At 39.7% G+C, this 14,791-nt stretch overlaps 1 protein-coding gene across 1 annotated transcript; it reads left to right on the forward strand.

Moving 5' to 3' along the window:
• The first annotated feature begins 202 nt into the window (after positions 1-202).
• Positions 203-10,441, forward strand: LOC103518412 (cuticle protein 21-like). The gene is made up of 4 exons (XM_026829970.1): positions 203-214; positions 399-903; positions 1,165-1,285; positions 10,237-10,441. The coding sequence occupies exons 1-4, from the start codon at positions 203-205 to the stop codon at positions 10,439-10,441; spliced, it is 843 nt and encodes a 280-aa protein (XP_026685771.1).
• Positions 10,442-14,791: the final 4,350 nt, after the last annotated feature.

Below are 14,791 nucleotides of genomic sequence, written 5' to 3' on the forward strand. Positions count from 1 at the left end.
GCCCTGCGGAAGCTAATGAGCACAATATTGTATGTTTTTTTTTTCTTCAATATTTGTTGTAGTATCTGGGTACTTTTACTGCACCTAGGTGTAATAATTGTGTGTTGGTGCAAAAAGTTTAATTCGTAATTTTATTTAGTATAAAACAATTCTAGTCTTAACAGAATGGTATCAGTTTGAATTTGTCTCTCAGTGCATCAACATGGCAGCCAAGGTGAGTTCCTAAGTCAAAATCAAAGTCCTACCGGATTTATTTAACAAATTCATTTTACTTACAATTATTTCGGTTTATAGACTGAGAGATGTACGCCTACCTACCTACCTATTCTTACTTTAAAAATGCATCCTTTTTCCATTCTTCTTTCTATGACAACTGTGTTTTTTTTTTCGTTTTTCAGATCGTCATTTTCATTGCGGCCATCGCTGCCGTGCATGCACACAAACATGTCTCCCCAGCCCCAGCTTCAGCTTACAAATCAGCTTCCAGTTATGAATCTGCCACAGTTCAAGCCCCAGCATACTCTGCCTCAACTCCGCGTTACTCCGCAGACTACCAAGAGGCTCCAGTCTCCGCCAAGTACTCTTTCGCCTACGGAGTAGCCGACTCCTACACCGGAGACTTCAAGAGCCAAAGCGAAACCAGAGACGGTGACCAGGTTAAGGGACAGTACAGTCTTGTTGAATCGGACGGCTCCAAGAGAAACGTACAATACAACGATGACGGGTACGGTTTCAACGCTGTCGTCACCAAGGAAGGAACTCCATCATACGCTTCCACCCCAGCCCCAGCTTACACTGCCCCACGTTCCGAGTTTGCCTTAGCTTACAACTCTGCCCCACGTTCTCAGTATGCCCCAGCTTACGCCTCAGCACCAGCCTACAAATCTGCCCCAGCTTACGCCGCAGCACAAGTCTTCAGAACTGTCCCAGCTCCTAATTTGGTGACGTCTTACGCTGCAACCTCAGACTACAACTCTGCTTCAGCTTACAAGTATGCCCCACGCAATAGAGTTCCTTCGGCTTACAAATCTGCCCCAGTTTCTGGCTCATCTTCAGCTTATCATTCCGTCCCAGCTTACAACTCTGCCCCACGTTACGAATCTGCTTCAGTGCTCGCCTACAAATCTGCCCTAGCTTCTGAAATTGCCTCAGCTTACAGCTACTCCCCAGCCTTCAACTCTGCCCCACGATATGCCTCTGCCCTAACTTACGCTTCAGCGCCAGCCTACAAATTTATACCAGCTACTGTTTCTGCCTTATCTTACAAATCTGCTCCAGCTTACAACACTGCCTCAGTCTACAACTTTGCCCCAGCTTTAAGAGGTTTGATAGAGGGAACTGTAACTGCTATGGTCTTTTCGTCCCGAAATCGAAGAGAGAAGGAAGACAGGAGTCTACAACTCTGCCCCAGCATTGAGTTATGCCCCCGCTTACACTTCAGCCTCAATGTACAACTCCGCACCAGCTTTCAACTCCGCCTCATCCTCATCTTACAACTCCGCCTCAGCTTTCAACTCAGCCCCACGTTATGAATCTGCCCCAGCTTCAGTTTCAACCCCGGCCCTTGCCCCAGCATTGAGTTATGCCCCCGCTTACACTTCAGCCTCAATGTACAACTCCGCTCCAGCTTTCAACTCCGCCTCATCCCCAGCTTACAACTCAGCCCCACGTTATGAATCTGCCCCAGCTTCAGTTTCAACCCCGGCCCCACCTTGTGAATTTGCCCTAGCTTATACCGCAGCTAGTCATTTGCTCTTACTTTAGTTTAAAAGGAATCATAGTATGTACCTATACTTCTACCTATTTTTGAAAGTTCTTGATGAAAGGAATCCCCAAAAAAGAGCTTGAAAATCCGCTATTTCTGTATGACGCCTTAAAGATTAAAGGTCAATTTTATTCACTCTCTTTTTAAGCTGAACCGCCTCCACTGGATTGATACGTTGTTTGTCTACAATATTATTTGCAATTAACAGGAAATCACTCTAATGATATAGTTTGGAGCTCATGTATGTTTGTTCATTGTTTATTGTCTTACAACTCTGCCCCAGTATCATCTTACAACTCCGCCCCAGAGTCTATTTCCGCTTCAGCTTACAACACTGCCTCAGTCTCTAGTTCTTCTTCAGCTTACAACTCCGCCCCAGCCTCCAGTTCTGCCTCAGGCATGGGATTAACTATTCACTTGCTTATTTGGTAACGGTTCACGAATAAATGGGAAATTTGTCGACACAGGGAAGTATCGAACCCGCAACTTCTCAACTGTAAGTCAGACATTTCTAAAAGTAGCACCATTCGATTCGGCGTGAAAAATCACATTGATTAGAATATTCACATCCGAATGACCAAATGTTTTCGATGTCTCTTACCGTTTATACGAAATAAGGGTTAAGCAAAAATGACTTTGGTTAATATCAGGATGGGTGACTATCCGATTTTTACCAAATTGTTACAGTCGCGTCCTTGGACCATACTGGGATAGCATACCGAATTTCATCGCTTTACGACAAACCGTTCTTGAGATATTTTGTTCACAACCTTTTCAACATTTTCCACGAAATGAGGATTAAGCAACAATTACTTTGGTTAATATCTGGATGGGTGATTATACGATTTTTACCAAATTGTTACAGTCGCGTCCTCGGACCATACCGGGATAGCATACCAAATTTCATCGCTCTACGACAAACCGTTCTTGAGATATTTTATTCACAACCTTTTCAACATTTTCCACGAAATAAGGGTTAAGTAACAATTACTTTGGTTGATATCTGGATGGGTGACTATCCGATTTTTACCAAATTGTTACAGCTCCAGCACTCAGCGTGCTAAAACCCGTCAGTCTTATGTAAATATGTTTCATTATTATTATTGATGGAAACCTTTTTACGTCAAAATTGGGAGGAGGAGGAAGATAGAAAGAGGAGAAGGGGAGGCTAGAAGGAATGGGAAGTGGAAGAGAAATGATGACGGGAAGAAAAGGAAAGAAAATAGGTGAGAGAAAGAGGGAAGGGCGTTGCCTCAATAGTATTTGAAGTTAGCCTCTTTGGTGGTGGATCGAAATTGTGACGGAATAGAATATCCGCCATAAGCGAATAAGAAAGACTTGGACAGTATACTCGTATTTCTTGGAAAGTAGGTATTTTTGTATCTGGTTATACGAGTCTTGAGTCTTCAATGAGGGCCTTCAATCCTTCATGATTGTTTAGAGAAGAAACCCAGCTTTGAGGCAAAGATCTGAGAGTAGTGATTTACCGACGCTACGGACTCCTTTGTTGGTGTTCAATTTCTTCAAGAATCTAAGATCTCCCTCAGGTATTAGGTAGTAGTGTCAGTGGTGGCATCATATGGTAATATTTTTTTTTTTTACGATAACTTCTGGTAAATTAAGAATAAATTGTGGAGAACACAAAACTGGCAAAGACCTTTTAATATATTTTTAACAGGTTTGATAGAGGGAACTGTAACTGCTATGGTCTTATCGTCCCGAAATCGAAGAGAGAAGGAAGACAGGATAGGAGAAAGCCAGCCATTATTTATTTATGGCAAAGACTTGTAGGAACCTTTTAGCCTTCTCCTGTCACCGTACGTCCCACGGGATCGAACAGGCAGGCCACCCATCATATTAATAACCACGCTGTCTGTTGCTTTGCTTTCCATCAAGAACTTATCAGATTTATTCATGGCAAAGACTTGTAGGAACCTTTTAGCCTTCTCCTGTCATCCTACGTCCCACGGGATCGAACAGGCAGGCCACCCATCATATTAATAACCACGCTGTCTGTTGCTTTGCTTTCCATCAAGAACTTATCAGTGATGCTATCACTCAGCCCAGCATTTTATTAAGAAAATGAATATTCATCCTTATTATTATATCTGTGCTCTCTCTCTCTCTCCCTCCCTTTTCTCTCTCTCTCCCTTTTCTCTCTCTCTCCCTCTCTCTCTCTCTCTCTCTCTCTCTCTCTCTCTTTCTCTTTCTTTCTCTCCATATCAATCTTTCTCTCCTCCCTATCTCATTTCATTCTACCTCTAATATCCTCATTTCTCTTCTATCTATTCCCATTTTAGTGATTTACCGACGCTACGGACTCCTTTGTTGGTGTTCAATTTCTTCAAGAATCTAAGATCTCCCTCAGGTATTAGGTAGTAGTGTCAGTGGTGGCATCATATGGTAATATTTTTTTTTTTTACGATAACTTCTGGTAAATTAAGAATAAATTGTGGAGAACACAAAACTGGCAAAGACCTTTTAATATATTTTTAACAGGTTTGATAGAGGGAACTGTAACTGCTATGGTCTTATCGTCCCGAAATCGAAGAGAGAAGGAAGACAGGATAGGAGAAAGCCAGCCATTATTTATTCATGGCAAAGACTTGTAGGAACCTTTTAGCCTTCTCCTGTCATCCTACGTCCCACGGGATCGAACAGGCAGGCCACCCATCATATTAATAACCACGCTGTCTGTTGCTTTGCTTTCCATCAAGAACTTATCAGTGATGCTATCACTCAGCCCAGCATTTTATTAAGAAAATGAATATTCATCCTTATTATTATATCTGTGCTCTCTCTCTCTCTCCCTCCCTTTTCTCTCTCTCTCCCTCTCCCTTTCTCTCCATATCAATCTTTCTCTCCTCCCTATCTCATTTCATTCTACCTCTAATATCCTCATTTCTCTTCTATCTATTCCCATTTATCTTTCCTTTTTTTTTCGCACTCTCTTTTCTTCTCAGAATCTCTCTCACATTCAAATTTTACCAGTTGCTTTTTTTTCGTACTGAGAAGGAACATCTTCTACATACATTTTTGATGCCCTGCCATTAGAAACCTTCTGAATTCCTGTTACAAATTCTAAAGGTGTGTCCACACATGGTCGATCGGCTGTTGATCGATGTGAATCGACGTCAATCAACGGCCGGTCTAGTATGTTTGAAGTTTTTTTTTTTTTTTTTTTTTTTTTTTTTTTTTTTTTTGGTTTTACAGGGGGGATTGTAACCTCTTGTGGCTTTTTTCCGTCTTCAGGTCTTGCTTGTTGGTAGATTTGTTGCTGACTAGTTGTCCGTCCTTGAACACGCCGCTATGGTACATGCCCAGCACTTCGTGTAACACAGCCATACCTGAGGAGAGATGGTGAGGAAGAAACATTTCAGAGCCATTGCGGTTGCATTGGAAGTGTAGTCGTGCAACTTTTATCCATTTTTTTTGTTTTTTTTTTTTTTTTTTTTTTTTTTTTTTTTTTTTTTTTTTTTTAAGAGGTTTGACAGAGGGAACTTTAACTGCTATGGTCTTATCGTCCCGAAATCGAGGAGAGAAGGAAGACAGGATAGGAGAAAGCCAGCCGTTCCGAGAACGAACATTATCCCATCAGGATAAAATCCGCCCCGGGCGGGAATCGAACCCGCGGCCTAGCGCTTACAAGGCAGACGCACTACTAACTAAGCTAACTAGGCTGGCTATGTTTGAAGTTTGAACCCACCTAAGGAACGATGAGTGTTCTAAACATTAGGTTTCAAGGACTGACAAAATCGGTTTATGCTGAGTGAAAAATTTTAATAAGAAAATGGTGAGATAACTAAGAGAAAGTAAGAGGCAACAAACCGTTTGGAATGGGGTAAGACAGGAAGATAAAGGTAGGTATTGGGGAAGATAGAAAAGAAATAGAAGACCGATATGAAGACGAGTAGGAAAAAGAGAATAGGAAAAGTTGGACGAAGGAAATGGAAGAAGAAAAAAACGAAGAAGAGGGTGGAGACGAAAAAGAAGAGGGAGATATGTAGGTGAATAAGAAGAAGAAGAAGAAGAAAAAGAAGAAGAAGAAGACGAAGAAGGAAAAGAAGAAGACGAAGAAGAAGAAAAAGAAGAAGAACAAAACGAAGACGAAGAAGAAGAAAAAGAACAAGAAGACGAAGAAGGAAGAATCGAGAAATAGAATGAGATATGCGTTTTTGCCCTTTGGTCATACCTACTTCAAAAAAAGATAAAAATTGAGTCTCAAGAGATGATTTTGTTACATTTCAACAGGGTGTCTCAATTGTAAAGTCAGGATAAACAGAGTGTACCACTTAAAGTAGATACAAAACCTGTTACTCAACATTTTCGGTGAAACGTGAAATCACAGAGGAAACCTTTAGAAATTGGGAAGGGGAAAACACATTCGGTTCTTGTGAAGATAGAATAGAATATCCCTTGTTTATCCTGCCCGTATAGGACTGAAAAGTCCCTTTACCCCAGCAGTATAACCAAGGTCTCGTGTATTTGATGGGTTAAGTTAAAGGATAATATATGTATCAGTAACTAACTCAGATATTACTTAACTCAGACAACAGAAACAATCAGATATTACTTAAAACCGACGTAAAACCCTGTTATTTCACATGTAACAATTACCAAGGTATACGTAATAGATGAAAATAGATAAAAATATACGTAATAGATGGGGAGCTGTGACCTGAAATGCTACGTGGTGTAATGGACGTAATGGTACAGACGAGGTAAAAAAATCGGGAAACAAACAATGGACGTAATGGTAAAAAAATCGGGAAACAAACAAAAATGAGATTATAGTGTTGCTCACGGGTTAAACTCATATGAGTATATTACATCATGTATAGTACATAGGTAATACATGTACATGTATAGTACATAGCACATAGGAAATAGCTTTCCCATAGCCTAACAGAAAATTACATGATCATATCAGTGAGATGGGAGGGAGAGAGAGAGAGATATAGAGAGAGAGAGATGGATAGGTGGATAGGCAGAGAAGAAGGATAGAAGATAAGGGGAGAGGGAGTTAAAGAATGAGAGAGAGAGAGAGAAATAGAAAGGTGGATAGATAGAGAAGAGGGATAGACAGAGAGAGGAAAAGGGAAGAGGGAGAGATTTGCTGTTTATTTCTTCTTTCCTCCTCCTCCTCCTTCCCCTTCTTCTCCTCTTCTCTCTCTCTCTCTCCCTCTCCTCCTTCTCCTCTCTCTCCCTCTCATTACTTTCCATTTTCAGACCACTTTTCATTTTCAAAATCAAGATTTAGGTGAACCAAAAAAAAGTCTCCACTTAGGTAGGTAGGTAGGTATCAGACTCTTTATTTCTCTTATTATGAAATAATCTTCACTTAAGTGTCCTAATTAGGTTTAACAAATTAGAGTGTCATTTTCATCTTCAATTTTTGAGAAATGATCGCTGCTGAAGCACAATGTCGTATGAAATTCCAGAAAATGGGTATTAACTACCTATGTACCTGGTTCTAAGGACAAAATTGATTTGGAAACAATAATAAAGCAACTTTCCATTAGGAGAGATTAAAGAATTCAGGCCATTAGGTATCTATGTTATGTACCTTTCTAGCTGTGTACTCATTGAATTATAAATTTAGGAATCAAATATTTCAAGAAGTAGAATTAAAAGGAAGAAAAACCCTCCAAAGATGGGACTATCAGTAAAAGAAAGGACGAAGAGAAAGGACAGAAATAGAGAACGGGACGAAGAGAAAAAAGAGACAAGAAGGGGAGAGGGTAAAAATAAACAACAATAGAGAGAAAATGATTTTGACTGTTGAAAAATCTGACAGGGATGGCCCCCCCCCTCCCCCCCAGGGGAGCTCCCCCGTGGGTTAATGATGATGGATTCGAAGAAATTAGAAATGGGCGGGCCCATACCTGTCGGTGACGTCATAATAAATGACCGTAGGTTTGAAAATGGGAAAAATATACGAGAAAATCGAATTCTTTATTTTCTATTTTTCAAGCCTGGACGGAGCTAGCCCTGAGCAGCAACATTCGCAACCCAGTCTACAACTTTTCGGTCAATTTTGTTTCGAGTGCAAAAATGGAGATTTATGTATGTAAGTAATAGGTAGCAGGAATTTGTTGTGGTAACTAACAATTTCTGAGTGGCTATTATAAAATTTCAAAATTCATTTCATTTTCTCGATTGGTACGGCTTCAGAAGAAATAAGTAACAAGAATAGGAAGATTAGAAAGCTTTTGAAAAGCGAGCATGTAAATTTCCAGGGAGGACACTTGTTGCTTCCTCAACGCGGAAAAGGAACATGGGTAAGCATTGTGCGATCGATAATGTTGGCTTTGATTTTGCTTGGCTTAGCTTACATTTTTTAGTTAAGTAGTTTCAGTTTTAATTAAATCATCTTCTATTTATGGAGGAGAAGGGAGGGGAGGAGAAAAAGGAGAGGAGGGAGGGAAATATTTTACAACAAATTATGGGTAACGTCCCATCCATTATGGATAGGGAAGTGTATCTTGGACAGGGAGGTATACCTATTGTACATGGAGAGTCCATTATTTTATTTGTTTTTGTTCCTCAGTACCTCCATCTTCTCCTCCTCCTCCTCCTCCTCCTCCTCCTCCTCCTCCTCCTACCTCTGATGGTTTCTTCGATTCTCCCTTCCCTTCTCTATTCCTTGCCTTTTAAATTTATCAAGTGAAGACTCGTTATCATCTTAGCCAAACCTGTGGAAGACATGAAGACCTTGTCTTCTGTATTACAGGAGAACAGGATTAACCACAGACCAACACCTCATCTGTAGCACGAACATTGAATGCTTTTAACCCTAGTATGAAGAATATGAATATCTGGGTCGGATACGACCCATGGCCTTCCAAACACTTTTCTCGACTAAGCCATGAAGCTGGAACCCCAGGGCACCGTTTATCTATCATTTCTGCCATCCTTCCTGCGGGTACCAGGCGAATGACAAAACCCTTACAAAACCAACAGAAATGAGACTGACGGAAAATAACTTATCGATGGAAAATAGTCGCTAGCTCACAGGTCAACTAAGCCCATCACCTGATGACATAGACTGAGCACTCTGAGCAGCTTACAATAGCAGACACATGATACAGCTTACAATAATAGCACAAAGTACTTTGCTATAGATATATCTGTTTATGGAGACTTTACCATAGCTATAATAGCTATCCCTTTAAGGTGAAGAAATCGTACAAGCTAAAATGTTCTACAGTTTGTTGCAGCTTTCATTTCCAACCCTTCCTCCTCCTCCTCCGCCTCCTCCTCCTCCTCCTCTTCTTTCTCCTAATTTCCCTCCTTTTAGACTTCTTCTTCTTCTTCTTCTTCTTCTTCTTCTTCTTCTTCTTCTTCTTCTTCTTCTTCTCTTCCTCCTTTTTGTCAACTCATTAGCTCAAGTATCAAACATCTCCACCAATAATTTGGAAAATTTGACATGTAAATTTTATTGACCCACCCGTATGAAAAAATTGGTAAATACCTATTTAAGAAAAATTGCTGCATTAAAATGGGCACCTACCTACCCAATTATTTTATAAACAAATTTAGGTGCATACAGATACCTACAAGACAATAAGGAAGCAAATAGCTATTATGTAATGTGAGCTAAGCAACCTGTTTAGCTCAAAAAGTGTCAATAACCCTAGAGAGAGACATTTTTTGTCAACTCATTGGCTCGAGTATCAAACATCTCCACCAATGATTTGGAAAATTTGACATCTCCACCAATGATTTGGAAAATTTGATATCTCCACCAATGATTTGGAAAATTTGACATCTCCACCAATGATTTGGAAAATTTGACATCTCCACCAATGATTAGAAGTTGATAGGTTTCCAATATGATACATGATTAAATTTTATTATGGGTAGGTATATAGGTACATTCAAGTCAGCTCCCATGGCGTAGTGGTCACTGCGCTCGCCTTGCACGCGGGAGACCCGGGTTCGATTCCCGGTGGGGTCAAGAAATTTTAGAAGGAATAGGAAGTGGAAGAGAAATGATGACGGGAAGAAAAGGAAAGAAAATAGGTGAGAGAAAGAGGGAAGGGCGTTGCCTCAATAGTATTTGAAGTTAGCCTCTTTGGTGATGGATCGAAATTGTGACGGAATAGAATATCCGCCATAAGCGAATAAGAAAGACTTGGACAGTATACTCGTATTTCTTGGAAAGTATATTTTTGTATCTGGTTATACGAGTCTTGAGTATCTGGTTATACGAGTCTTGAGTTGAGTCTTCAATGAGGGCCTTCAATCCTTCATGATTGTTTAGAGAAGAAACCCAGCTTTGAGGCAAAGATCTGAGAGTAGTGATTTAGGTATTTTTGTATCTGGTTATACGAGTCTTGAGTCTTCAATGAGGGCCTTCAATCCTTCATGATTGTTTAGAGAAGAAACCCAGCTTTGAGGCAAAGATCTGAGAGTAGTGATTTATTCAATTTTGACGCGATTTTAAATGCTGCCATAGCTTACACTCCAGCTCCAGCTTTTGAATCTGCCCCAGCTTACAATCCAGCCCCAGCTTTTAAATCTGTCCCAGCTTACACACCAGCCCCAGCTTTTGAATCTGTACCAGCTTACAAATCTTCCCAAGCTAGCACTCCAGCCCCTCCTTGTGAATTTTCACAAGCTCACACTCCCGCCTCAGATTTGGTGGCAAAGTCAGCTTACCCAAAGTACTAAATAAGAGACAGCTATACACAAATTTATAGTTGATTCATTGTTACCAAAGTTTTTCCTTCCATTGTGTTCATTGTCTGAGAAAGTTTCGGTCTACCCGGGATTTGAACCTAGAACCCCCGGGTCTAAAGTCAACGGTGTTGACTGATTGGTCCGGGGGACTGAACTGTACTTTCCTCTGTTAGTTATACTGCCCTCTAATACTTTTTTATCTGCCTGTGATTTTCTAATTCTAAGTTTAATACGTGTAATTCTGTGTAAAATTCGTTAAATAAATGTTATACGTAATCCACTAATCTTGAAAACGGTTTTATGCAACAAAAAAAAAATGTCAAGAAAATTCACAACCGTTTTCAAGATAAGTGATTGTCTAGTTATTCCAAATAATAATCAACTGTTGTTGTTTCTTTTATGATTTCAACAATATTTTATTTCAGGAAAGGAAACGTAGCATATTTCACTTTACCTAAGTAAAAATCACTTCATGATTTGGCCTGCTTTGCAAGGTTTTAATCACCCTCAGTAAAAACAAAAAATCGTAGTTTTTCTCAAGTTTTTGTCTAAAATCCTAGGAATTTGAAAACGAACAATGAACTTCCAATTATGTCTACAGTATCTCTGTCTTCTGCCTGTTAGTTAAGCTATCACTTTCTATCGTTTAGTCGGATTTTGATGAAGTTTGGTGCACTTGTTTAAGGCATACCTGGATAATTATGTACCTACGCTACGTTATGTAGTAAAAATTCGATTAGTTTTTGGGTCAAAGTGGGCTATTTGGGAGATAAGTCCTTTTTTCAGTGGATTCTGCAGGTCTACAGTTGACTAAACTTCTAGATAAACTATATACAGACCTCAGGGAACCTTTTTTGCTCCAGCACTCAGCGTGCTAAAACCCGTCAGTCTTATGTAAATATGTATCATTATTATTATTGATGGAAACCTTTTTACGTCAAAATTGGGAGGAGGAGGAAGATAGAAAGAGGAGAAGGGGAGGCTAGAAGGAATGCATACCTGCATAATTATGTACCTACGCTACGTTATGTAGTAAAAATTCGATTAGTGTTTGGGTCAAAGTGGGCTATTTGGGAGATATGTAAGTCCTTTTTTCAGTGGATTCTGCAGGTTTACAGTTGACTAAACTTCTAGCTAAACTAAAGACCTCAGGGAACCTTTTTTTCTCCAGCACTCAGCGTGCTAAAACCCGTCAGTCTTATGTAAATATGTTTCATTATTATTATTGATGGAAACCTTTTTACGTCAAAATTGGGAGGAGGAGGAAGATAGAAAGAGGAGAAGGGGAGGCTAGAAGGAATAAGTTTGAACCCACCTAAGGAACGATGAGTGTTCTAAACATTAGGTTTCAAGGACTGACAAAATCGGTTTATGCTGAGTGAAAATTTTTAAAAAGAAAATGGTGAGATAACTAAGAGAAAGTAAGAGGCAACAAACCGTTTGGAATGGGGTAAAACAGAAAGATAAAGGTAGGTAGGTATTGGGGATGATAGAAAAGAAATAGAAGAACGATATGAAGACGAGTAGGAAAAAGAGAATAGGAAAAGTTAGACGAAGGAAATGGAAGAAGAAAAAAACGAAGAAGAGGGTGGAGACGAAAAAGAAAAGGGACATAGATGAATAAGAAGAAGAAAAAAAAAGAAGGAGACGAGGAAGAAGAAGAATTGAATCGAATTGAACATTATTCCATTTATTTTTATAAATTGATGAACTATGAAGAAGAAAAAGAAGAAGTAGAAGAAGACGAAGAAGAAAAAAAGAAGAAGACGAAGAAGAAGAAAAAGAAGAAGACGAAGAAGAAGAAAAAAAGAAGAAGAAGAAGAAGAAGAAGAAGAAGAAGAAGAAGAAGAAGAAGACGAAGAAGGAAGAATCGAGAAATAGAATGAGATATGCGTTTTTGCCCTCTGGTCATACCTACTTCGAAAAAAAAGATAAAAATTGAGTCTCAAGAGATGATTTTGTTACATTTCAACAGGGTGTCTCAATTGTAAAGTCAGGATATACAGAGTGTACCACTTAAAGTAGATACAAAACCTTTTACTCAACATTTTCGGTGAAACGTATAAAATCACAGAGGATACCTTTAGAAATTGGGAAGGGGAAAACACATTCGGTTCTTGTGAAGATAGAATAGAATAGAATATACCTTGTTTATCCTGCCCGTATAAGACTGAAAAGTCCCTTTACCCCAGCAGTCTAACCAAGGTCAATCAGATATTACTTTGATGGGTTAAAGAATAATATATGTAGGTTTCAGTAACAATCAGATATTACTTAAAACCGAAGTAAGACCCTGTTATTTCACATGTAACAATTACCAAGGTAAAAATATACGTAATAGATGGGGAGCTGTGACCTGAAATGCTACGTGGTGTAATGGTACAGACGAGAAAAAAATCGGGAAACAAACAAAAATGAGATTATAGTGTTGCTCACGGGTTAAACTCATATGAGTATTACATCATGTATAGTACATAGGTAATACATGTACAATTGTACATGTATAGTACATAGCACATAGGAAATAGCTTTCCCATAGCCTAACAGAAAATTACATGATCATATCAGTGAGATGGGAGAGAGCGAGAGAGAGATGGATAGGTGGATAGGCAGAGAAGAAGGATAGAAGATGAGGGGAGAGGGAGTTAAAGAATGAGAGAGAGAGAGAGAGAAATAGAAAGGTGGATAGATAGAGGAGAGGGATAGATAGAGAGAGGAAAAGGGAAGAGGGAGAGATTTGCTGTTTATTTCTTCTTTCCCCTTCTTCCTTCCCCTTCTTCGCCTCTTCTCTCTCTCTCCCTCTCTCTCTCTCTCCTCCTTCTCCTCTCTCTCCCTCTCATTACTTTCCATTTTCCGACCACTTTTCATTTTCAAAACCAAGATTTAGGATTTTAGGTGAACCGAAAAAAAAGTGTCACTTAAGTGGGTAGACTCTTTATTTCTCTTATTATGAAATACCTAATCTTCACTTAAGTGTCCTAATTAGGTTTAAGGTTTAACAAATTAGAGTGTCATTTTCATCTTCAATTTTCGAGAGATGATCGCTGCTGAAGCACAATGTCGTATGAAGTTCCGGGAAATGGGTATTAACTACCTAGGTACCTGCTTCTAAGGACAAAATTGATTTGGAAAGAATAATAAAGCAACTTTCCATTAGGAGGGATTAAAGAATTCAGGCCATTAGGTACCTATGTTATGTACCTTTCTAGCTGTGTTGTACTCATTGAATTATGAATTTAGGAATCAAATATTTCAAGAAGTAGAATTAAAAGGAAGAAAAAAAAACCCTCCAAAGATGGGACCATCAGTAAAAGAAAGGACGAAGAGAAAGGACAGAAATAGAGAACAAGACGAAGAGAGAAAAGAGACAAGAAGGGGAGAGGGTAAAAATAAACTACAATAGAGAGAAAATGATTTTGACTGTTGAAAAATCTGACAGGGATGGGCCCCCCCTCCCCCCCAGGGGGGCTCCCCCGTGGGTTAATGATGATGGATTCGAAGAAATTAGAAATGGGCGGGCCCATACCTGTCGGTGACGTCATAATAAATGACCGTTAATTTGAGCGAGAAAGAAGGAAGATGAGGAGAAGGGAGGGGAGGAGAGGAGGGAGGAAAATATTTTACAACAAATTATAGGTAACGTCCCATCCATTATGGATAGGGAAGTGTATCTTGGACAGGGAGGTATACCTATTGTACATGGAGAGTTGTAGGGAGGGAGGTATACCTATATTTCCGGACAAGATGTTAACCGTTCATTATTTTATTTGTTTTTGTTGCTCAGTACCTCCATCTTCTTCTCCTCCTTCTTCTCCTCCTCCTCCTCCTCCTACCTCTGATGGTTTCTTCGATTCTCCCTTCCCTTCTCTATTCCTTGCCTTTTAAATTTATCAAGTGAAGACTCGTTATCATCTTAGCCAAACCTGTGGAAGACATGAAGACCTTGTGTTCTGTACAGGAGAACAGAATTAACCACAGACCAACACCTCATCTGTAGCACGAACATTAAATGCTTTTAACTCTAGTATGAAGAATGTGAAGATCTGGGTCGGATCCGACCCATGGTCTTCCAAACACTTTTCTCGACTAAGCCATGAAGCTGGAACCCCAGGGCACCGTTTATCTATCATTTCTGCCATCCTTCCCGCGGGTACCAGGCGAATGCCAAAACCCTTACAAAACCAACAGAGATGAGACTGACGGAAAATACCTTATCGATGAAAAATAGTCGCTAGCTCACAGGTCAACTAAGCCCATCGCCTGATGACATAGACTGAGCACTCTGAGCAGCTTACAATAGCAGACACATGATACAGCTTACAATAATAGCACAAAGTACTT

Source organism: Diaphorina citri, unplaced genomic scaffold (genome assembly GCF_000475195.1).
Source record: "Diaphorina citri unplaced genomic scaffold, Diaci psyllid genome assembly version 1.1 scaffold60, whole genome shotgun sequence".
NCBI classification, from domain to species: Eukaryota; Metazoa; Arthropoda; class Insecta; order Hemiptera; family Psyllidae; genus Diaphorina; species Diaphorina citri.

Bases quoted from the DNA above. Each gene is read 5' to 3' on its own strand.
- LOC103518412 (XM_026829970.1), top strand. The intron at 904-1,164 runs CAGCACAAGTCT...CTTACAGCTACT, and splicing joins ATCTGCCCCAGCTTACGCCG to CCCCAGCCTTCAACTCTGCC. The intron at 1,286-10,236 runs CACTGCCTCAGT...AGCTTACACTCC, and splicing joins AAATCTGCTCCAGCTTACAA to AGCTCCAGCTTTTGAATCTG.